The 25,895-nt window shown below is 36.6% G+C and overlaps 2 protein-coding genes across 2 annotated transcripts in view; one reads left to right on the forward strand and one right to left on the reverse strand.

Moving 5' to 3' along the window:
- Positions 1 to 25,895, reverse strand: part of LOC140164293 (DNA-dependent protein kinase catalytic subunit-like) — a 209,920-nt gene that overhangs the window by 1,113 nt on the left and 182,912 nt on the right. The window contains exons 7-9 of the mRNA XM_072187565.1: positions 3,699 to 3,833; positions 2,325 to 2,465; positions 132 to 186 (exon numbers count right to left, since the gene is read on the reverse strand). Of these exons, the coding sequence (XP_072043666.1) occupies positions 132 to 186; positions 2,325 to 2,465; positions 3,699 to 3,833 (331 nt within the window). The remainder of the gene's footprint in view (positions 1 to 131; positions 187 to 2,324; positions 2,466 to 3,698; positions 3,834 to 25,895) is intronic.
- Positions 14,214 to 25,895, forward strand: part of LOC140164105 (uncharacterized) — a 29,883-nt gene continuing 18,201 nt past the window's right edge. Inside the window, exons 1-8 of the mRNA XM_072187350.1 lie at positions 14,214 to 14,236; positions 15,349 to 15,449; positions 16,775 to 16,851; positions 18,955 to 19,003; positions 20,286 to 20,665; positions 23,161 to 23,223; positions 23,802 to 23,987; positions 24,733 to 24,843. Coding sequence (XP_072043451.1) covers positions 14,214 to 14,236; positions 15,349 to 15,449; positions 16,775 to 16,851; positions 18,955 to 19,003; positions 20,286 to 20,665; positions 23,161 to 23,223; positions 23,802 to 23,987; positions 24,733 to 24,843 — 990 coding nt within the window. The remainder of the gene's footprint in view (positions 14,237 to 15,348; positions 15,450 to 16,774; positions 16,852 to 18,954; positions 19,004 to 20,285; positions 20,666 to 23,160; positions 23,224 to 23,801; positions 23,988 to 24,732; positions 24,844 to 25,895) is intronic.

Below are 25,895 nucleotides of genomic sequence, written 5' to 3' on the forward strand. Positions count from 1 at the left end.
TAAAGTGAGTTTGTTTACTTTGAACCATTCAGCTACCTTACTTAGACATGACTCCATTTGAATTTTAAGATCAGATTCATTTTTAGCTTTGCACATTAAAGAGGTATCATCTGCATACATTACAGTTTTACATGATGAAGCATCTGTCTCACTGATCACATCTGATGGACCTGCTACTGATTCATTCTGAATAAAAGAAGAGGTTTTTTACTAGTCTGGTACCTCCAGTTAATAGGTTTCAAAGTGGGGGTCCATGCAACAAAGCCCAACAAAGGAGAGTCAAGATCAGGGATGTAGCTACAGTGGGCGGTAGAGCCCAACACTCAGTTTTGGAGCCCACCACTCGGCTGCAATTTTATCACTGAAGCCCACCACTCAGAGGCCAAAATTGCATAATTTTATTGGATTATTCAAGAATTTGGTCCATTTTGGCAAAAAATTGCCAAATATGCTAGATTTTCATTTAATGCCGCCTACCACTAAAACTATCCTAGCTACATCCCTGCTCCAGATATCCCCATACATAATGACATGGTTAATCTGCCATATTGGATTGTTACATTGGGGACCAAAGAAGTATATCCTGCATTCCTGAATCTGAATGATTATTGAAATCTGTGACAAAGATACAAAATCAGTAATTTCATACTTTCATGTACTTTCAGTATTTTCAATATTCTTCAGTACACAATTCTTTTGTTTTTTTAATAAATAATAAATTCAATACTAAAGGTTAAACTTTCATGGGATTTGTATGAAAAAGTAATAATGTTAAAGGGCTATATATTATCTGATTTAAAAAACAACTTGAAATTGAATATTTAGACATTAGACATATTTCCCTTGATTGTGTTACATGTCATTCAATAATTAATTTTTACATTAGGCAACAACAGATAAATAACATGTTCTATGGGTGGACAGGTTTCATATTTACAAAGGACAGTTAGTCGGTCTGGGTTTTTTTTCCTTTTTTGAAGAGCCTAAATGACACTAAACTAGATGGACCGCGGTTCTCGGATGTCGCGGTTTTCGACGCACAGCGTCAACCGTGATGCCTCCACCAAAGGGAGTGATGTGGAATTCACAAGTTGATACAAAGCTTCAAGCCTAAAAGAGGAGGCTGAATTTGACCTTAGATGACACCTGGATGACCCCAAAACAACCTTTCAATGACTCCTGGGTGACCCCAAAATGACAGCCCAAAAATTTGGCTCTAAATGTTGGCTGTACCCACCAAGTTTCATGCCCATATAGTAATTATGCTAATTTGACCTCAGATGACCCCTGGTGACCCCAAAATGACCTTCCAAAAATTTGGCTCTAAGTGTTAACTGTACCCACCAAGTTTCATGCCCATACGATAGTTTTTACTAATTTGACCTCAGATGACCCCTGGTGACCCCAAAATGACCTTCCCAAAAAATTGGTTCTAAATGTTGACTGTACCCACCAAGTTTCATGCCCATACGACAGTTTTTACTAATTTGACCTCAGATGACCCCTGGATGACCTCAGATGACCCCGAAATGACCTTCCAAAAAGTTGGCTCTGAATATTGACTGTACCCACCAAATTTCATGCCCATACCACAGTTTTTACTAATTTGACCTCAGATGACCCCTGGGTGACCCCAAAATGACCTTCAAAAAATTAGGCTCTGAATGTTGACTGTACCCTCCAAGTTTCATGCCCATACGACAGTTTTTACTAATTTGACCCCTGGGTGACCCCAGATGACCCCAAAATGACCTTCCAAAAATTTGGCTCTAAATGTTGACTGTACCTACCAAGTTTCATGGCCATATGACTATTTTTGCTAATTTGACCTCAGATGACCCCTGCATGACCTCAGGAGACCTTGACCCACTAACCAATATAAACTTGTTCTGTCTGGGGTCAAGATGCACCCACCCACCAAGTTTGAGGCGTCGACCCCCAGTCTCCGAGAAAAGAGGTAAATAAGGAAAATGGGCTCTCTGACCTCAAATGACCTTTTACCTCAGTATATGACCTTGAACCTCACCAAAAAAAAAGTAGCCAGAGTTTTTGACCATGACCCACCTATCCTGAAAATCTGAAGTCAATCCGCCCATCCATGCCCGAGATATCGCATCCGGACGGAAGCACGGAAGGACGGACATTGCAAAAACAGTATGCCTCGCGGTGGAGGCATAAAAATCATAGCAGCTTGAAAAATCTGATTTTGTTGTTGTTTGTTTTGCCAACACAGTTTGAAAATTGTTTGCATAACGCAAAATCTGGGTCCGTCTGGACCGTAGAACAGGATTTTTTTCTTGTTGCCTTATCGCAATATGTTTTACCTGATTGTCTCCCTGTCCTTGTTTGTTAGATGTCAAGACAAGCTTGCCAAGTATCCTGAGTGTAGATGCTATCAGCTCTCCATAGATCATCTGATGGATCTTACACCTCTCAATGTAACCCATACCAAACGCTTCCATTTCCTACAAATTGTTGAGAAAAAGAGACAGGGTGTTCAAAAAATGCACACTGACAAATGTATAAACTTGTAATATGGGGGGCATGCATTGGTGTTTGCTGCCAAATGAGGACACACAAATCTTCTTGACATAAATGGGTAAATGAGGACCTTTCCCATTGTTTTAATACATGAAGTTTCAGCCTTCCGATCCCATGGTGTCCACATACATACGCAGTTTGACCAGGTTTTTCACCCCAAAGTGTGGACTTGCCTCCAACCGAGGACAGTCCTCAGTCTCAAACTGCTGCAAAAGACCTCAAATGAATGCAAAATGCATTAAAGCGATATTTGCCTTAACACCGTGGACCATATGTGTAAAAAATACAGTCAGCAGTTGATGGATAAAATTCAAGTTTCGTATTATACACACAAAATATCTGCCATTTTAGTCCACGGTTAGGCGATGAAAACATGATACACACATCCTCGATTAGATAGCAATACAGACTGTCCTTAGTTGACGGCAAATACACACAAGGGGTGGGGGTGTGTGGGTGGGGTGTATATAGAAATGTCTAGCTACTGACCTTCATGTAAGCACTATCTAGCAGATGTTTCCACAAATCAATATAACTCTTGTATAAACTTGTAATATGGGGGGGCATGCATTGGTGTTTGCTACCAAATGAGGACACACAAACCTTCTTGACATAAATGGGTAAATGAGGACCTTTCTCATTGTTTTAATACATGTAGCTTCAGCCTCCCTCCCCTGAATGTCCACATTCATTGTAGTTTGACCAGGTGTGTCAGTAATATGATAGTGAAAGCTTTGTTGGAAGGTGTAGGGGTGTGTGCATGACTATGCAAGTGATTATGTATTTATGTTTGACTTTTCACATTTAAACACAGGACCTACCTGAAAACTAGCACCATTCTTGGTTCATGAAGGTCTGCAGCAGGTCGCAATTATATGTAAAATACATTTATAGAGATGTCTTCTATTGTGAATTAAAAATACCATCCCCGGTTGGTGGGCATATTGCATATTCTGTATCATACACAGCTATACACATAAAATCTGCCATTTTGGTCCTCAGTTGAGGTCGAAGGTGTGTCGATTAAAAACGGGTGTGTGAGTCCTCGGTTAGATCCTCGTTAAGTTGAAGTCCTCGTTTGGAGGTATTTACAACAGGGGTGTGGGGGGGGGGGGAGGGATGGGGTGGGGTGTATGTAGAAGTGTCTAGCTTCTGACCTTCATATAAGCACTATCCAGTAGATGTTTCCACAAATCAATATAACTCTTGTATGACACCCTCCTAGCATCTGATTTAATGTCTTCTGCATCCGTTGCACCCTCAACGCCACCAGCCCCCTCCGGCAATTCACTCTGAAAAATATAAACATGATACAAAATTATTACCACAGTATTGTTTTTAGAGTTTGCAATCATACAGGCATGAGACAGAGGTTCAATCAAAAAAGTGGAAAAGCACCAAAAAGAAGGAAAATTAATGAATCTCCTATACTTTTGTACAGAGAAGAAAAACTCAAAAAGGAGGAATTCCTCTAATCCGAGGAAAAATCACATCCCTGATCATAATATGAGAAACTACTATTCTTTGGTTTGCCTCAAGTTCAGGTAGTGACGCTAATGCTTTTCAGCAGATGCACTGCAGGCGTACCGATAAACCTTCCAATTAACTTGCGTGCACGATTTGATACTGCTACGTAACTTCTGAACTTGAGGCAAACCAATGTATAGTGAAGATCAAGCCACTGAAAGTCTTGTACTTTTTGAAAATGGGTTGGTTCAAGTCTGCAATCAGCAAGTTGAAGGCTATTTTTTATAAAAGGCACTTTATTTAATGCCCATGGGCACCTCATTGAAGTTATCAGTTGATGTATCACAATGGTAACATATAGGAACTTTTCAGACAAATATCAAGAAAATTGATCAAGCTAAATTAATGTATTACACATTAGGACTGAGATTTTGAATTTTCATGGTTTCAAGAACTAAATTTTGAAAGCATTCATGGATGGAAAAAAACAGGCCTATTGACAGAACTCTCTCTTTCATGTTGATTCTGTTTATATTATTCTGAAGAAAACATAACCTCATTCAACACAATACAATTAAGAAATGTACATTTTGTTTATTAGTTTTGCTAGTTAGTTGTTGACCAAAAGTGCTTCATTTTGCGGATCACAATGCCTCAATGTAACCAGTGAGAAGCTGCTCTATTGGACTACTGCATGTATATACTGTTATTTTTGTGAGGGTTTTATTTTCGCGAATTTTGTGAGTGGAGTCCAAAAAAAAAAAAAAAAACACATAAAAATACAGATTTTAATATAAAGTTGCTTTACACTAATATTATTTATTTTATTCTGTGAAATAAACAACTCACACAATTTCCAAAAATCCTAAGATCACAAAAAATTATGTATGTAAAAATAACAGTGTATTATAGTATATATGATCCGGTGTCATATACTGGGGTACCCAAAAAGGTGGTTTTGTGACATTTTGATGTGCAGCTTGGATTTCAAAACACTGTCTCTTGAGTATTCCTTCACTTAGAAGATTCAATTAGGTCTTAAATTGAGGCTAATTTATTCTACATTACTCATGTTTTTAACCTGTTTTAAAATAATTTTTAATTATTTTCTTATGACATTTGGCATGAAATGTGCCAAGGGTGGTTGAGGATTAGGGGGAGGAGGATTATGGGGAGGGATTCGTATCGTAAATTTGATCTAAAACCCCCATTAAAAATTTGAATTTAGGAAAAAAATGTCTAAATGAACTCCCAGACATCTAAACCAAGTATTTATACAGAAGGTCATTTAAAAGACTAATACTTGCTCAGAATGATTGTAAATGTGGAAAAAGAGGTGGGGTTAAATCCCACCTACGTGTGATTGTTGTTACCCACACTCTCTCATTTTTAACCGATTTCCATTTAAAAAAAGGTGTCAAAATGCTCAGGAGGATGAACCACTTCAAATGAACGTGTAGGTAAAATGTTTGAAACATTTAATTTTTTTACTATGTAACACAAAGGTATCCCAGGTTGTGACACAGGACCATATCTCAGATGGTATCAGACAGCATTGAGCTAGGGCTAAGTCCTTACAAAGGAAACACACAAGTTTTGATGGGTTCAAATCAGGGCCGTAGCCAGCTTTCTTAGTGGGGGGGGGGGGTAAATACAATTTTGGGAGACAAACGAAAAAAAATGCACTTGCATCATACAACCGGTTTTGTTTTTTAGAGAGACTGTACATGTCTTAAAGCTTCCAAAAAGGCTAAATTTGGATGATGCTCGCGGGCGAAAATTTTGTATTTTAAACTATTTCTACCCATGTTCAGGATGAAAAGGGCTTTAATTTGACAATGTGCATGCACAGAGTGCACATTTTTTAATTTTTTTTTTATTTTACACTATTTTGGCCCATGATTAGGGTTAAATTTTGACGGAAAAGGGGCTCCTTGCCCCTGTTCTTTTCCTTTGCCCTCCAGATTTTGTCTTTCATTTTTTGACAGAGGGGCACTTTTTTCTTTCATTTTTTGTTTTTTGTGAGGGGGACATTTTGTAATTTTTTGCACAATTTTTTTTTTTAATTATGAAATATTGAAAAAAAAACACCTTCCTATCCATAAACAAAATTTGATAGCTGAAAATGAAACCCTTGTGTGTGGCACTTCCCCTGTATTTTGTACTGTGCCCCTTCCCTGCCCCTTTCATCCAAAAAATCTGGAGTGTTGGATCCCATCCAAAATTTAGATAAAAATCCTGCAATCCATCTCTTGAGAAAAATAATAATAGAATCTTAAATATCAGAGAAAATTTAATTATATTTGAACTAGCTATGTAAATAATCAATGTTCAATCACCCTTGAAATTGAACACAATATCTCTGAATGCACAAAATATAAATAACTTCACATGGTAAATGATCTGGCAACACTGTAGTATTATGGATGCTGACGCTGGCTGACGTGTATTTAAAATGAACTTCAATTCACACACTATTACTATTCTAGCTGATGGCTGCTGTAATTACAATATAGCTACTACTATGTTGTATGTGATATATGACAGGTAAGTCCATGCATGTATGAATGTTCTTAAATTTTGACAATGGTTTGCTATAATACTGAAGATATTACCTAGTTAGCAAATGATCCAAATGATTTTGTTTGTAACATCCCTGCAGACTGAAAATTACTTTCATGAATTACATGCTCAGATTTGTGAACATAATAAATACCCTCAGAATTTATCCATGTTTTGCTTCTCAACCAGTTTATAAAGCGCTATTTACATGGGGACTTTACTCTTGCCTACATAATAACCATAAATTTTATTTTGATGGATGACTTGCACTGGCGATGCAATTTACATGGGGACATTTGTTTCCAGCAATATGATCTGAATCAACTATATCTGGGGCCCCCTATGTGACCTATAAAACCATAAACAGGTAAATACAAAACAAAAGTGTGCACATTCCAGAGAACCTCTCGGGAGAGTGTAGTACTGTCTTGAAAAAATAGCCCCGGTTCTATTTTGAGGAAACTATGAAAGGGCAGAGGTCCAGGAGCATTGCCTGGCAAAATTACCAATATACACGGGGACTTTCCCTTGCTGGAAATAAATTTCCAGCAATAGAGTCTCCATGTAAACTGTGCATAAGGGGCTGTACAATAATTATGGGCCCTGGGGAAGGGTTACAATGGAGGGGAGGGGGTTTTGTCTAGGATTTTGGGCAAACCAAAAAAAAGGGGGAAGCAATTTATGACATGTCAAAGATGAGGAGCATGTGATTTTTGGCACATATTTATCATGTTTGCACCTTTGAAAAAATGCACTTTAAAAAGGCTTAGGAATAGTACGAAAACATTAAAAATATGCAAAATTATGCTAGCATTATATCTAGACCATTCAAGATTGGTAAATTGTGTATCCTAAAAATTGGTATGCAAAAGTGGGGAGCGAAGTTTTTTGGCAGGGGGTGTTTAATGGCATGTCATTTGGAAATTTTACCCCCTGGGGACTCATAATCATTGCACAGTCCTGTACATTGAAGTTCTGCTATGATCCTGACATAATTGATTGACTTCTGAATGAACTATACTTTTCAAATGTCTATACTTGTTTGGAAATATTTGACATCAAATGTGAAGTATAAATTGGCTCTACTCCCTATTCCAGAAAAATACAGCACTAAATTTTTGGGATTATCAATCCTAATCATTCATTACTGGAGATAAATGAAAAAGTGCACTATTTTATTAATTTCCTGCAAAAACAGCCAAAAACATGCATTTTTGGCATGTTTTCAGACAATTGAGTCACAAAAATCAAAGACTTGAAACAAGTCTAAGCATTCAAAATCTTGAGTATATGCCAAATAGTTTGCTCAATTGTCAATTTTTGTGTTACTTTAATTAAATGATTGGTTATAAAAATGCAACATGTCTTTTCCAAATATTAGAATGCATAAATTGAAATTAGACTTTGTACAAGTCTTTAGACTTAATAGTGACAAGATGTGAAAAACACCCTAAAAATGCCTGTTTTGGGCCCTTAATTAATAAATTTGACCAAATAGTGAATTTGAACTTTTATCGCCAGTTAGGACTAACTAAGGATTAGGATTTAGCTATGTTTCATTTGGCAGAACAAAATAATATTTTTTAATCCAAAAAATTTAGTGCTGTATTTTTCTGGTATGGGGAGTAGTTCTTGCAAAATTTTAAGGTAACAATGTTTAAAGAATCCCAGTAAAATTTAAGGCCATCCTTCATGTAAAATGTTTACAAGTAAAAGCATGCAATCATTATAAGCAGAATCACTTGAAACTACTCAACCATTTTCCACCCTGATGTTGGCAGTGACGTCAACGTGACGTGCCTAGGCAGCTGTTTCGACCGCGCATCTATGCGGTGTCTTTAAGTGTGTGGGGGTGTGTGTGTGTGTGTATGCCAGCGCTTTGAGCGAACATTAGCGATTTGAAGCTGCACCTAATAAAATGCCCACTGATATCACTGCCACATCAGGGTGAACTAGATGGACGGTGGTTCTCGGATGTCGTGGTTTTAGACGCACAGCGTCAACCGTGATGCCTGCACCTAAGGGAGCGATTTGCCACAAAAAGGTTGATACAAAGTTTTAAGCATCTAGGACAGACTGAATTTGACTTCAGATGACCCCTGGCCCTGGATGACTCAAGAATGACCTTTAAAGAATTTGGCTCTAAATGGTGACAATACCCACCAAGTTTCATGCACATATGACCAATTTTATTAATTTGACCGCAGATGACTCCTTGGTGACCCCGGATGACCCCAAAAAGACATTCCAAAAATTTAGCTCTAAATGTTGATTGTACCCACCAAGTTTTATGCCCATATTACAGTTTTTACTAATTTGACTTCAGCTGACCCCTGGGTGACCCTGGATGACCCCAAAATGACCTTCCAAAAATTTGGCTCTAAATTTTGACTGTATCCACCACGTTTCATGCCCATACGACAGTTTTTAGTAATTTGACTTCAGATGACCCCTGGGTGACCTGACCTTCCAAAAATTTGGCTCTAAATGTAGACTTACCCACCAAGTTTCATGCCCATACGACAGTTTTTGCTCATTTGACCTCAGATTGACCTTTGACCTCAGTATATGACCTTGAACCCCATCCAAAAAAAGTAGCCAGAGTTTTTGACCATGACCCATCTATCCTCAAAATCTGAAATCAATCCGCCCATCCATGCCTGAAATACAGCATCCGGACAGACGGACGGACAGACAGGAGCACGGAAGCTCGGACATTGCAAAAACAGTATGCCTCACGGTGGAGGCATAAAAATGATATAGATGTGATTCTTTTGTGTGGCTATCAGAATACTGCTTTACCCAGAAAATGGCTAAACCAAATCAACCATGCCCTAAAAAACTCTCAGAGGTGGCCACATGTATTATAAAGGTCCTAGTTACAGCTACTTTAAAACCAAGGCTAAAATAGTTAAAAAGAAAATATGGATATTAACTTTGCTTCATTTTATGTTCTTTATGGCTGTTTAATTCCACGTCTACTGAAATCAGCAAGTCACTAATCCACTCATTTCTTTCAATCACTTTCAGATTGTGAGAATTTTGATTGACGGAACACCCAACAACCACCACCATGTCCCTCCCACTAATCTTGAAGGATGCACCTTCCCACTTCAACTGGGACCTTGAGTCAGGCACATCCAAAGACTTTGAAGCACTGAATCTACAGATCACAGAGCATATTCAGTTCAACCCGACAGAGATGCCAATTCAAGCGTACTTATTCCAAAGCTTTCTACACATGTCAAGTTTTAAACACCCAAGACCCGACTCCAATAGTTTCAAACGCTGTTTAAAGATTGCCTATGATAAGATTGATGAACTGTTTGATAAGGATGCACAAACTGGATATAAGCTAGTGGCAAAATGCAATGAAGCCATCGTTGCTTGTAGACTTAAACTAAATACTGATATTGAAGATGAAATTGAAGATTTGATGGAGGAACAGACAGAAAAGTCAAAGGCGTGCATCGATTCAGTAAGAGCATTCGCTCTTTCAAGGCTAGGTCTTCCAAAGTATAGTGATACTGAAAAATATTATCGTCAGGCCATACAAATTTATCCAGAGAATCCAGATTGGCTATTTGGATTGGCATTGGTCGTTGGACGTCAGGCACGAAACAATGCACCTCAATATGCATTCACTGATGAGATGAAGGAAGAGGAAGAACTATATACTATATAACAGAATTTTGGACTTGGATAACAACCATGGCCTGGCACGTGCATCTTTAGCACAATGTTTACTTCGCAAAGAGGGCCTTGATGGTCCTCTAGCTAATGCTACTGCAAAGAGAGCTGAGGAAAGTCAACCTGATAATCCCTATGTTCAGTAGCATGACTGGCACAGTTTACAGAAGAGACGACAGCATGATGATGCTATTCAGGCATTCGAGAAAGCATGTGATTTCATGAGCAAAGACACATATCTCCACCATCAGCATGGCCTGGTTTATCGTGACAAATATTATACACAGATTTCTCAGAAGAAGAAGAAAGCTCTCAAAGATTCAACAACAAATGGACAAAGTGGAAACTATGAAGACCCAGACATTAACCTTTTACGAGAAGCCCTAGGCTGTTTTACAAAAGCAGTTGCAAGTAATAGCACCAATAACATGGCCCTGCTAGACAAAGCCCGTGCACATGCAGAATTAGGAGAGACTGAAGCAGCTGATGAGGATTTCAATCGTTTGATAGCTATCGATAATCTTTCCCACAGCAATAGGTTTCAATTCAACTTCAGATATGCAATGTTTCTTCAACGTGATAACGAAATCAAGGCAGCAGAGCACCTAAAAATAGCAATTGGTCTTGCTGTAACAGAATGCAAAGGCATATTCAACAGCATAGAAAAAATATTCAATATAGCAACAGACAGTTTCAGCAAAATTATGAACAAATTAGAAGCATCTTCAGATTTGAAAAAAACACAGTGAGGGATTGAAAGGTCTTGCCTGGTTGCACCAAGCTCTAGGACAACATGCAGCAGCAAAAGAGAAGTATGAAGAGTACCTGAAGTGTGATGGGAAGAGCAGGGACTACAAGGCCATACAGCAGGTGATTGGATCCTTGATTCAACTTGATGACTTGGAAGAAGCTAGAACACAGATTGAAGTGTTGAGGACACTCAAACCCAAACTAGCAGAATGTTGCCACATTGAATGTCTTGTGCATGAGGGTGAGATCATACAAGCAAACGCAACTGGAATAGAAAAGGCAAAAGATCTCTTCTTGCAAGCAGTTGAATTAGGCAGTATGGCAGGATGCCAAAAACTGGCAGATATTCTAGAGAAAGACCCACACGTTGCAGCATGGGAGTTCCGTGCTGACTGTGCAAAGATACTCCATTGCTGTGAAATGAATAATGAAAAGGATGGTCCAACTTACAGCAGGATCAAGAAGCTCATAGGACTTGAGCATGAGATATTTGGAGTACTAAGAAAGGTTCACTTAGAAATGGAAGAACTTAAGCTAATGAATGACAACCAAGATGACAAAAAGGAAATTCTCACTGCTGCATCTCAGGTGTTGAATAAAGCCAGATCTCTTCTGGATCGAACCATGATCAAGTTTCAACAGATTCATTATCCTGCTCTTGGGTATTCTCGCTGCATGTTCTTTTGTGTTGAACAAAAGAATTCTATACCAAAAGGTGTGCAAGATATAAGGGATGAAATAACAACGAAGCTTACTAAGGGGTATAAATGGGTGAATTTTGACACCAACTTCAAGACGCTGCTAGATTTTCTCGTACAGGTAATTAATTTTTCTGTAAAAGGTATACAGCATTCATCATTTTAACAAGTTAAATTTGCTTTTAAATGGAAAGGATCCAACTAGGGGTATGACTAAACAGGTAATTGTGTGCCCGGTAAGCGGTAACCATATGAAACTTAAGGGTGGGTATCCAGGTACCTGTGCAATATATTTAATGTAAACAGCCTGCAAAGATCTTGTTTGACATTGTTTGATCTTTAAATTATAGTTTATTTATCCCAGGAATTGAACTCTGGCTACTTGGAATTGGATTTTGTGGCTAGAGACCACCTCATTCCATTGAACTTTTCATGCAAGCTTATTGAACTTTTCATGCAAGCTTATAGAACTAGGGCAAGACTTGTAAACATATTAAATAATGACATGAAAGGGTTTGATGTCTGGACCCGGGTACATGGGATTTGGTCAATGTCTTAGACCCAAATACCACATAGCAATACAATTCTGGTTTGTTGCAGCACAGTTCTCTTACAGGTGGGTCATGCTAATTAGTTTACCCAACTGTAAGAAAACTATGTACACTTTGTGGTAATGAACCCAATCAACCTGGAAATCATTTTTTTCTGGATGAGTATTATGTATGGCAATAGCTTTGATCTTGCCATATCTGACATGTGAGGAAGCTTTAGTGAACACTGGAAAGATCCAAGCAACAACATAGACATACAGTTTGTTTGTTTTCTCCAATGGGATCAGGCTCAAGCAAAATGTTCAAGCCAGGATAAAAAGCCTAGATAAGCATGGACAAGGAAGAACAAGAAAGAACAAGGAAAATTATATGAACAATTGGGTCAAGATTTAATATAGAACTGTTTTAGTGTGCAATGCGTGATTATCTCTTCCCTGGTATATGTTAATACTTATATCAAATTTCTGGATACATATATTTTCAGATTCAGCCAGCCTTCCCAGGAAACAACAAGTGGTATATAGCCTTGAACAGACTGAATAACTTCAATAAGCATGTAGGTATTCAGCACAGTCGATATCATGTGCCTGTTTGTCTCAATGGTATTAAGGCAGCCCAGGCTGTAATACCAGATGGTCCCAATGGTCCAATTGGCAACAAGGTTCCTGGTGTCCACTATGAAGAGTTTGCTGTTACTGAAGTAGCAAGGCAAGCAACAACTGAAGTGGAGATGATTGTACAAGAATTTCAAAAATATCTTCAGGTATAGTAGATAGGTTTAAACTTGTTTTTTGACATCATGTGATATATGTCTGCTTTCCAAGAACTTACGACAACTCTTTGTAACCCCAATTCATCAGTCGCTACACTTGTAATTTATCTACTTTTTCCCAGCTCCAAGTGATTGTTTACCTGTGATGTTTAGATTTTAAACCAAGATGGCAATTAAAATGGTTATCTCCACATGAACGTCACAGACTCAGCTTATCTTGTTAGTATTAAGAATGTTTTTGCAGTATTAAGGTTACACACAGCTTAGACGGCCAGAGGTTTCACTTTATTATAACAAAAAAGTATTAAGAAATCAAAGAAATTAATTTGTTCATTGTTTAGGGGTAAACACAGATTTTGGATCAACCGACATCAAGTGGGTTAATTCGGTCTTTTTAATTACTGCCAACTCTGCATCCGCTAACAGTGTTGCACTTTTTTCAAAAAAGATTCCATCTGGTGCTCTATCCATTAGGCCAAGTTAGATCTTATGAAACAATTTGATTTCAAAGCAATGATATTTTATGTAATAAAGTGACTTCAACAACGTCCGCAATTAGGCTGTTATAATAAACAAAGTATTGATGGAAACTTGAACGCCACAAACTTGGTTTTTGCAATAATAGAAGCTTCAATTTGGAGTGAAATTGAAGTGGGCTAGCAAGTGCATGGGAGACAGTTGGGAAATAATGTAGATAGTTAGATGTCGAAAAATAACGTTCCACAATCAAGATATCGATTAAAAAAATGAAACAGTCATTTATGTCATGCAAGATTCACCAAAATGCTGCGCCAAAATATTCCCCCAACATGGGCTTCTAAAATTTAATCAGTACTGCATTTGATTGTGCTAAATGGTGACATTTTAATGTAAAATTTAGCCTTAGTACATCAAAAACTCAATAAATGTTACAGTAAAAGTACGCCCTGGTGTTATCACACATGCAGATACTGCCTCATGGACTAACTTATGGAGTAAAATGGCATGTGAAATAGCACACATTTGTAAAGTTAAAATGATTTGTTTTTCTTTTTATCAGTCAACAGTAATCCCTGCTGAAATAAGTGCCAGAGGACCACATGCACTCAGTGCATACAAGAAGGCCATAAAAAAAAAAAAAAAACAGTCTACAGCTCAAGGCTTATGTTTGTTGGGCAAGAAAGAGTCGGAAAAACTTCACTCATGAAAAGATTACTTGGGAGAGGGTAAGTATTTGTGGACTTGGGATAAGTATTTTGGAGATGATGGAAAAGTATTATTTATAACATTCGGCCAAAGCCAGGCAAAGCCCAATAGTGCTCAGGGTCTACTAAATTAAAGAGATACTAAATGAATATGTTGGGACAGGGATATGGGAAGAGGTCCAATTTTAGATGCAGGAGGAAAACTGGAGCACCCAGAGAAAAACCTACAAGGACGATCATGGATTGGCAACCAAACTCACATGTGAGTTTGTGGGCAATTGAACCCGGACCACAGTGGTGAGAAGCGAGTGAACAAACCACTACACTAACCAGTCCTCCCTCTTGCACAGTTTTGAGTACTTAAAGGGATCATCAGTGACTTGCTAGAACAGAACACCTTAAGTTTGCTGAGTTTGCATATTTGGAGCAAGCATAGATTTGCTAATGAACCAAACAAAATGGCAAAGGTGAAAGCAATCTAAAACTCTAATATTCAAAATGAAGTTTGGGTATTAAAAAGTAAATACATAGTTTTATTATTTGTGCAAGCGAGCTGTCAAATTGAGTAACCATGGCTGACATACGATGCTGTGGATAGCAATCTACATTTACCTGTACAGAGTGAGTTATTTGCAATGTTTTATAAAATAAACATGAGATGATATTTTCACATTGGCCTATTTATGATTGTTTGTTTGGTGAAGCTGTGTGTAAAGCTGTTATATTTTGTACATACAATCTCTTATAATCCTTTACACCTTAACCCATTTCAGTTGGTTGGGTTGGAGGTGCCCGACATGTTGCCCATGCTGCCATGCACCCATGTCCACACCTAGCTGAAGGGGATCAGCACCCGAGTGTAGGGTTGTGTAGGTTTCAACAGGGTCCGTTTTAGTGAAGAGGAGAGGGGGTGTTGTGCCTCTCTGCTGGGTGCAAAGGTATAAGAGGGTGGATGCATAAGCAGGTGTGTTGATGTGTGGCAGATCAATGATCTGTACAGAAGTACTTGCTTGACTTGTTCATTTGTCCTTTTGATTTGTGGAATTTTCAAGTCATGACGGTCAAGAGAGAATGGATTCAATTTTCAAAGTTCATTTTGTAAATATAAAATCCCAACCTACTTTTTATAATAGATTTAATCAGAATGAAGAAGAAACAGAAGGCATAGACCCATCCTCCAGATGTACTATTGATGTACGTCACATGACAGATTGGAAAGAGGTCCCAAATAGAGGTAGGTGATGTTCAAACTATTAATCTAAACGTAAGAAGATATCTAAAAACATATAAAAATGTAATAGACCTTTTCCCCATACGTAACTTGTAGCGCCCTCCGTCCTTGTTCAGAGATGGTTGGTTGGCCCTGATGTGGATGGCTTCAATAGATCTCCAAGCACCACTTCGTCTCAGGTTTCCAACCATATCCATATTGAGTCGTTGGGCCATCATGATGACCTGGATAAAGTCTGAATTTTGGATAGGGAGCCCCGCTGGTTTGTGATCTTGACAAGACTTCAAGGGTGATCAAACCGATGTGAACATGAAACTGCAATATTTCAATGTTGCTTCAAAAGTGCATAAAACAATACCTAGGTCTTCATGGTATTCACAAGACATAAGTAAAGCGAAGCACGAGGGAAAGACACAAACTTGAAAGAACGAGAGACAGGGACAACATTTGTATGTAAAGTTAGTTGAAAAATCCAAAGCATGTTACTATAAAGATGCACTTATATATGCACCAGAATGTGACAGTTCTTCCTTCTTTTGACTCACCAGGCCAGAGGCCTTGAGCAACAATCTGGCTCATTTTTTTATAATGAGAAAGTGGCAAAAATGCTATGTTTGCCTCACAATATAATAGTTCTCAGAACAAAGCTGTAAGGTTTCAGAATGCTCAATGTAAGTGCAGGTTCACGAGGTTGTAGTTACATAAGGTAGTTCTGCAAGCAACTGGTAATCTTGATTTTGTTCCTATTTGGTTACTAAAATGTAATATCAATGTCACTTTACGAGATTATTATATTGTAAATGCATCACTTCAAAATGGTGTATTCCATGTGAGCTGAAACAAGCTTATTGTCACACCTATTCTAAGCCAGTCTACAATATATCAATCTGCAAGACAAGGTCTTCAACCTGTCAAGACACGATTTGTCTCATGATCCCAATAAATCACCATATGGTTAGTGACATGTCTTTTAGTATTACAGGTTTCAAACTTTGGAATTACTTGCCACCATCCATATGGTCATGTCCAACTGTCACCAGTTTCAAGAGCTAAAGATCACTGTGTTCACCAAAGATTAACTGCTTTGCTTAAGTATTTTTTTAATGTATTTCTCTTGTTTCTTTACCGTATGTATTTTTTGATAAGTGCTTTGCTCATTCTTTGGTTTGGTTGTAATAAGTTATGTTAATATAATTTTACATGTGTGCATACTTTTGTGAATCACTGTTTGACATCATTGATTGACCTAACTGTCTATAAACTATCCATTCTTATCTGATGAAAGACAGCCAAAACTTTAAATATACTTTTTTTGTATTTTTTTACAGATCCTAATAAGATCTATATTAATGCTCAAGCTGATTGCCTAAAGGATGAATTGCAAACTATAGTTTCCTCTGAACAGGTATGTTTCCAGTTTCAGGTTTCTATGTGGTATGATCAAGTAGAATGTAATTGATATCAGCAATTGGTTTTAGAAACATAATTGAAAGTTTCAAATTGTTTTCTATTTCATCATTTTCAGTACCTTAAAATCTTCTAGTATATGGTGCTCTGCACCGAGTAATATTTGAATTGGCATTTTGTCTTACTACATTAGTGGAACCAATGTTTTTTGGAATCCTTACACCTCAAATGATAGAACTATAATTGGTTCAATTTTTTCTATGCCCCCTATGCTTCCCACTCAGGGATCGAAGATCATAATGGGGCAAAATGTAAAATTTGTTCTATCATGTTGTAATATATTTCAAATTGTTCCACTCATTGCTAGGAATTTAAAGAAAGTCAATTGTCATGTTGCACTAGGGTGCTTAGTTTAGGAGTTATATGGAGATGGTTATGTGCTTCTGAGGAGTGAGGCCCTGTGGCCTTACGAAACAGATTTGTAAAGCATTATGTAGCTGTATCAAATCCAATTAATTAATTAGTTTAGGAGTTATATAGAGTACAGTAGGTCAAATGTCTCATGCACAGAAGCCAAACTTTCAAAATGCACAGATTCAATTGTAACTTGTCTCAAATTACTCCTCTCGGCAATCAAAATAGGAAAATAATATTTTTGAGAAATGTGTTACCTCAGAATCGGATGAAATTATGGGTCAAAGGTTATACATGTACATATTTCTATTGGACTTTGGCTGCAATAACTCTGAAGAGGGACATGACAAATCAAATTGCATTAACATTGTAAATTAAGTATATGTTTGAGATATCAAATATTTTGGGGAGTAATTTGAGACCAGTTTCGAAATTCGACACAATTGGACCAATTTTAAAATTTTACCGGTGTATAAATTTTTTGACATATGACCTATTTGACGTTATAACGCCTGAACTATGCACCATAGAACAATATGACAATGGACCTCTTTTTATTCCTTCCGATGTGAGGAACAAATTGAGATGTATTACAACATAATAGGACAATTTTTGAGTTTTAGCCCCATTATGACCTTCGACCCCTTGTGGGAAGCATAGGGTGCATAGAAAAATGGAACCAATTCTCGTTTTATTATTTGAGTTCCACCAATGTAGCAAAATAAGATCAAAAACATACAGCGCCATGTACTATTCTCTAGTATCAAGAGATAATGGCTGTTCATGCAAAATTACATGTACATTGTACATGCTCAACTGGCTTCTGGCAATTCAATGAGTCCATTGTGTCAAGCAGGTGTAACACTTACTGTTGAACTGCTAGTATAAAGTAGTAGGCAGACTCGAGTATTAGGCGTATAATATTTGATGTAACATATCAGCGTTATTTAATCTATTGCCATTCTATTTCCAGTAATGTTTAAGTTCTAACGAATGTTTGATGACGTAAAATCAATAATATGTTACATATAATATCTGGTAGAAATATATTATCGATTTGACGTCATCAAACATTCGTTAGAACTTAAACATTAACTGGAAATAGAATGGCAATAGATTAAATAATGTTGATATGTTACATCAAATATTTTACGTCTAATAACAAGTCTGCATACTGCTTTAGTGATTGACTACCTACTTGACTGGCTTATGATATACTTATTTTTCATTTTCTAGATATCCTTTTGTTGATTAATTTCCAATGTATGTTAAATACCTTATTATTTTATTTCTAGGTAATGTGCACATTTTTAAAGCTATAAGTATAAGCTATATTGCAGGAAAGACATATTATACAATAACAAAAAATCACAAATTTAAAAATAGAATAGAAAGTGATGATCCTAACTTAAATAAATAGCCTTGCCAAATGAAAAAAAAAAACCATTGTATGTACATGCTGCTAACCAGTGTTCATGACAGTGGCATATCCTGAATTTTGTACTTGCCCAGCATACAAATAAGTATATTGGAGGGAGAAAAATATGGAAGAGAAATGCAAAAAGAGAAGAGAAGGAGGAGGAAGTGGGGAAGGAGAAAACTTAATTTTGTGAAATTGACCTCATGGTAAAAGAATTAACAATGCCAACTAATTTGGGAAAAATCAACATTTTTTATCATATAACAGGAGCCAGAAGAAATGTTAACTACCAATGAAAGCCAGCAAATGTCACAAGGTGAAGAACTGACTAATATGTTAACAATTAAACTATACAATGTACTTAAATTATATTTAAACTACCGGTATGTTCATAATGTAGCGAAATCAGTATAAGAAGTAAAAATGATATGTAGTATATTAAATAATCTCATACAATTTATATGATGCACTTCTAACCTTCAGCTCTATGGTGATTGGGACAAAAAAAAGCAAGACATTTCTTCTCATATTAACAGTTGAATACATGAATCCAAAACCCACCCAAGTCCATTGGAAGTGATTTTGAGAAAAAAAAACCTGTGTATCATTTTAATTCCTTCAGTTAGATTTACCTGGTCAATATGGTAAGTTGTACGTGCAAATGGGTGGGTTAAACTGTATTAAGTATGGCAATTAGCATTTCAGGGACTTCGTGGGGTTCATTTTAAATTATGGACTTGGGTGGTTTTTTGAATCATATACTAAGACAATAATGTTGGAATGAGATTATCACTAGGAAGACAATACAAAAAAAGCACACAGTTATGTATAATGCTGATAAGCATTCTGCCATGTAATATAAACCACACACTTTCCTTGATTAAACCCATTTTTTTTTCAAAAGTCACTCTCCAGCAATGAATATATATGTTACAAGTGGGCTTTTATACATACTGGATTTCAATCAATGTGTTACAAGACTCAAATCATGGACTTGGGTTGATTCTTTCATACATGCTATTTTTCAAATGCTCAATAGACACAGAGGATGAATTTGAGTTGCTCTTTCATACATATGACAGGCCTATGTATAGCAACACTTTCCCATGCTTAACTCAATTTGGCCAAAGTATGGACTTGGGTGGCTTTTGTATTCATATATTCAATTACTTGAACACCCTCTCAAAATGTATTGTACCAACATTGCCCCTTTTATCAATTTTTCTGCATGTTTGTTTGGTTTGTTGTCAGGATTTTTCCCTTCAAAATGGTTTCAGTTTCCCCTGCACTTTTTAATTTCTTCTTGTGTCTAAATTGTCTGAAATAAATGAATGGTTTGGTTTTTACCTGTTTATTTGGATTTTTTGGGAGTATTGAATTGAGGGAATATTAAAGTAAGATTCGGAAATGACAGCAGTAGTATAGCTATGCAATTCACCATTAATTACAGCGCCTTTGTGTATCCTGGAACAACCTGCCGCATACGTTGCACTGGGACACATATTGTAATCAGAATCAAAATGATCAATGTGAGCAACTGAGCAAATCATCACAACTTTGCTAGTAATTTGAAATGTTCTAATTTTTTTCCACTTCAGGAAGAACAATACCAGAGCATGAACATTTGGCAATGGATACATACATAGATACATACATAGATGAAGACACCGAATATTTTTCCATGCCAGTAGAATCAATTCCAGAGCAAGTAAGTTTGGCAATGAAGAAGAGCAACAACGATATATATGAAGAAGCTGAAGATTTAACAACGCCAGTACAATCAATTTCAGAGCAAGTAAGTGCAACAATAGAGAAGCTCAGCATAAACGGAGAAGCTGAAGAATCCTCCACTTCAATAGAATCAATTCCAGAAGACGTAATCTCAGCAATGGAGAGCAGAAGCAATGAAGTGAATGAAGATGTAGAACTAAGTTTGTGGGATTTTGCTGGCCAAGATCTTTACTACATAACACATCAGGTGAGTAAAATAATGTTGGTCGATATCACCATGAGGTTGAAATGACTGAAATTAACTGCCAAATGCCAGGGCCAAATGAAACTTAGTCCCTATTCTTGAATTAGATATTAGTATTAAGAAACCAGTAACCTCCATGCTACATAGAATACATATCTACCCAGTAATGATTGCTTATATTTTCTGTCATTAACTTAAGCCCTATAATGACAAATTTTGGCATTTAATTCTCTCCTCACCCCCTGGTTTGTGAAAGTATAGGCCTATGATGTATGTCCATGTTACACTGTGTCCATATGTATGAGTAAGCATCTTATCAAGGCTTTATCTACATGGTATTCAGATTCAGATTCATTTATTTGGTTTCATCTCAAACATAGAAATTCACAAATATACATGATAATAATAATAATGATAATAATAATAATGATAATAATAATAATTGTAATATTGAAGTAATAATAATAATAATAATAATGATAATAATAAAAGGTGAAATATCATATGAAAGAGACGGGGATGCCAGTCCTGAACGCATAGCGTGATTTAGGTGGCACCCCAAGGTTTACAAAAAATATCATATAGGGCCTAATATTAATATAATTACGAAAAAAAAGAAAAATACAAAATTGGAATAGGTATTTAAATACATACTACTAAAATCCAATAAATTTAAAGGAAAAACAAAAACAGAAAAGAAAAACAAGGGTATATACAATCACTAAACATTTATACCATGGAAGATGTTTTGTACAGAGAGCATAATAGCAATAAGATACAATTTGATACAGAAAAACTAAGTACCCATGTGTATAATATTAAATATATAAGAATATGATTTAGGAGCGAGATTGTATAAAGAAAAATTAGAGTGCGGGGGTGCGGGGGGGGGGGGGGCAGAACATAAGAATATAACAATAATAATGACCTATATTAATGGAGCGTACTTGTTGATGGTCTCACTAGAGTTGTTGTATTGAGCAAGAATATGTTTCTTAAGGGATTTTTTGAATGAGGCAAGGGAGCGGCATTTTTAATGGTTTTATTTAATGAGTTCCAAGTCATTGGGCCTTGGGTTTTGATTGTGTTTTTAGCAAGTTTAGAATCAGTATAATTGAATATGATAGTGATATTTGTTTGAAGGAAAATACAAGCGACTGAAAATTAGAACAAATTACTAAACACCTGATCTGTGAACTTTTTTAAAGACAATTCTTGTTATGTTTGCACTATGCAGGGCATTATTAACAGCTGCTATCAGTACAGGCCCGTAGCCAGGGGGTTCGATCAACCCCCCTAAAATTTTCACACAAAAAAAGGAGAATAATTATGGGAAATGTGGGCAAAATGGCCATTTAAGCATAAAAATTGTTATTTTTCAGATCAGATTAGCGAGGTGATTTGAAAATCCCCCGGTTTCTGTACATGTATGTGGAAAAAATAATGATGATGTAATTAATGCAATAAATATAGCAGAGTAATTTAGGTCTGTGTCTCATCTAGATTTGAAGATTTATTAAAAAACGATGACCGAGAAAGCTTAGATTAGAGATGAAGGAAGTGATATAACATAGGAAAGTAAGCAAATAGTTGATATTATTTGTGATGAAATGCACCCGATTTGCAACTTTTTCTTGTTTTAACTGAGCTAATTTGCCTCTTTGCTGCAATATATTTAACCCATATATTCCTGATAATAATGCAGAAATGGTGCACCAAATACCTTCAATTGGGACTTCATTTTTCAAAATTCTTCAAATTCTGAGGGGGCACATCCACCCTCAGACACCCCCCTGCACCTGATTTGAAACTTTTTCTTGTTTTAACCACGCTAAGTTGCCTCTTTGCTATAATATATTGAACCCATATATTCCTGATAATAATGTAAAAATGGTTCACCAAATGCCTTCAGTTGGGACTTCATTTTTCAAAATTCTTCAATTCTGAGGGCCACATCCCCCGTCAGCCATCCCCCTACGCTGCGCTCGCGCACCATGATGGCTGCCATTACGTCCATTAGTTATCTGCAAAAACGAACCCCGTAACTCGGAGGGCTTACTACGGGCCTGCAGTGCGATAGGACTGATGGGTTGACGCCAAGATAGTTGTTAACCTCTCGCTTGAAGCTCAGTCGATTCTGGTTGGAGGTAATTGGATCAGGTAGAATATTCCATACTATGGACCATAGGTGAGGATGGAAGGAATTATCTCTGGTGGCTGACCAGGTTGGATCTTGGAATTTTGATAGCTTGGTTGCTTTCTCCCAATTTTCTCACCCATCTTTGCCAACTTAAGCACTGGCCCGATTTATTTGATGGCATATAAATTTCTTACATATAAATCTATTATTACATGTTTGTTATATAGCAAATAACATACACTTCACCAATTAAAAGAGGCTAATTATGATGATTCTGGGTATGTGTAGGAATTGTGCTATTCTGGGTGGAAAATTATTTTAAAATTGCACTGTATTTTGTTTCATGCTAATTTTACAGGTTTTCCTATCGAAAAGAGCCCTGTTTGTTGTTGTCTTCAAACTTCCTGGAGATGAAGTAGAGGTATGATTCTAAATAATATATGTACTTAAAATATATTTCTATTATATGAAACACTAATAATTAATCACCAGACCATCTTAATCCGGCTAGTTACATAAACAGTGTCTATAGTGTATTGTAGTTTTTGAGTGCTGGATACTATAGCGGGTCACTTCTTAAAGTGACTTGCTACACACCCACGTCCAAAATAGTGTTGACAAAAATGTAATTTTTCTATTTTCATCATATGGCGGCAGTGCAATCTTTCCAAAAACAAAACAGGTGCTTTTGAGAAGGCATTGCACTTTAGTGGACATAGACAGCTAGTTAAGGTTTGGTTAGCTTGCTGGTTGACTTGGAAGTTGAAAATTAATGTTGAAATCTTCCCAATTTATGTTTTGTGTATTGTAACTGTCTTCCTATTGTTTCTTTAAATATTCTGCAACATTCATTTAAAATTTAAAATAAAAAGCCAGTTATTAGCTATGAGCCATGTATGGTAGCTTTTGCAGGCATGTGCCATTAAGTGTAGTATAAAAAGGTGGTTCTCTCAGCCTGTAAAGAATTGTCATAATATATTTTTACCTTATGATTTGAAGGAATCTGAATCTAAGCTGTACTTAGACTTCTGGATGAAGTCTGTATACTCATTGTTAGTTGGGGATGAAGATAACAAAGAAAGTAAAACTGATTATCCTGAGCAAACCCAGCTGTCACCGCCAATTTTCTTAGTTGGTACACATCGAAATAGCCTACAGGGAACTCCACAGTCGAAAAAACAAAAGGTATGTTACCATCCTACCTTCAACCTACATGTATGCTTTGCATGTGCCTTTCCTTCATCTGAAGTTTGACATAATATAATTTAATATAGTCACACATACCAGGAATTAATTGTAATGTGTGTTTGTGTGTGTCATGATTGGTGGTAAATTATGTTACAAATTTCAAATACTTTAAATCAGTTGTATAAAGTAGGTTTATAGATGATCAAGAACTTGGTTTACTCATTGATTTCATCACCCTGGATTCTTGACAATATTTTCGTTGAGCATTTTGTGCATGAAAATGTAACTGATTTCTGGGTTCCTCAAAACAAACAAAAAACGTACATTACAGAAAAATCCCCCCCAAGTGAAATTTGCCCACTAAAGCTAGGAAACGGACTGCTGTAGCCTGATTATAATATAGGCTATTTACATGCATCTTAAAATGTGACATTTTAAAGCATCATTAGTGATTCCCACGAAAGTGTAAAGCTGAATTTATACTTGATTGCCGAGTGTTTACTTCCATTTTCAGAGCCTCAAGGCGATCAAAGGTCTAGCACACTTGGTTCTAAAGTAATGAAGTTTTGTGATGCTTATTTTCTTATGTATTTCATTGTTTTTTACCTCCATATTTTTGTTTTTATCTCAATTTCAAATTTTCCGCCTTTGGCCCCCATGGACCAGATCGTGTTATTACCTTTACATGTACATGAAACTTGAGTCATTTAAATTAATATGCAAATGTTTTGATTCATTGCAGGCAGAGGAAATATTAAGTGCCATAGACAAGAAGCTGAAAGATACGCGGTACAGAAGCCATATAGTACCACAGCAATTTGCTGTTGAAAATTCCCTTGATGATGATGAAGAGGTAGGTGGTCTTATAATTAGTGGTAGTACTATTATCATCTTAAATATTGACAACTATTGAAGTTTCATGGTTTAAGTATACAATCATGATATGTCTAATATAAAACAGAAGATGGAAGTGTATTACTAAACAAATATTCATAATTCTATTCCAGTAAAACAGTGCTAACCGACGGTTCTTTAGTCCGAAGGTTCTTTAATCTGACGTTTTGTTTTAGTACAAAGGTATTTTATTCCGATGGTTCTTTATTTCGACGGTCCTTTAGTCCAAAAAAGGGTTCTCCTGTCTGAATATAGAAAAAAAAGCTCTTTAATCCGAATTTCGAAAACAGGTTCTCTAGTCCGAATATGAAAATAGGCTCTATAGTCTGAATTCAAAAACATGTTCTCTAGTCCGAATATAGAAATAGGTTCTATAATCCGAATTTAAAAATAGGTTCTCCAGTGCGAAATTGCAAAACGGTTCTATAGTCCGAAATGGATACCGTGTTCTTTAGTCTGAATCAGTAAAAAGGTTCTATAGTCCGATTTTTATTTAATCATTTGTTTCAGTGTCAAATCATCATTTTTTTTTAATCCGCTTAAAAGGGCATTTCGTGATCCACAGCCTCATCCCTCCACTTTTCTCAAAAAAACTGGAAAACTCTGGCTACATAATGTTTCAGGCCTAGATATCTGTGGCAGTGCAGGCGAATCCATTTGGATTCTCAGAAGAGAATTTTGCGAGAATCCTGGTTCACGCAAATCTACATCCGCTGCCGCTGCACAATGATTGAAAAATATACTGCCCTCATACAGTTATGACACTCCAATTCAGTCATCCAAGATGGTGGCTCTGGCGAAACAAATCATCGGCACGCAACCGATGGCTGTTTTCACTGTTAAAATGCCTTCTCAAATCAGTATTATTGTACAAATTATTAGTGATTTAAGTAAATTATACCATAATTCGTCATTTTGGGGTTTCAGTTGCTTAAATAATGAAGTCTAAATAGTCAAACCGGGACTCAAAATGGGTACATAATTTTTTCTTTCTGTACACTGCCAATGCAC

The sequence above is a fragment of the Amphiura filiformis genome, chromosome 11, assembly GCF_039555335.1.
Source record: "Amphiura filiformis chromosome 11, Afil_fr2py, whole genome shotgun sequence".
In the NCBI taxonomy this organism is placed as follows: domain Eukaryota; kingdom Metazoa; phylum Echinodermata; class Ophiuroidea; order Amphilepidida; family Amphiuridae; genus Amphiura; species Amphiura filiformis.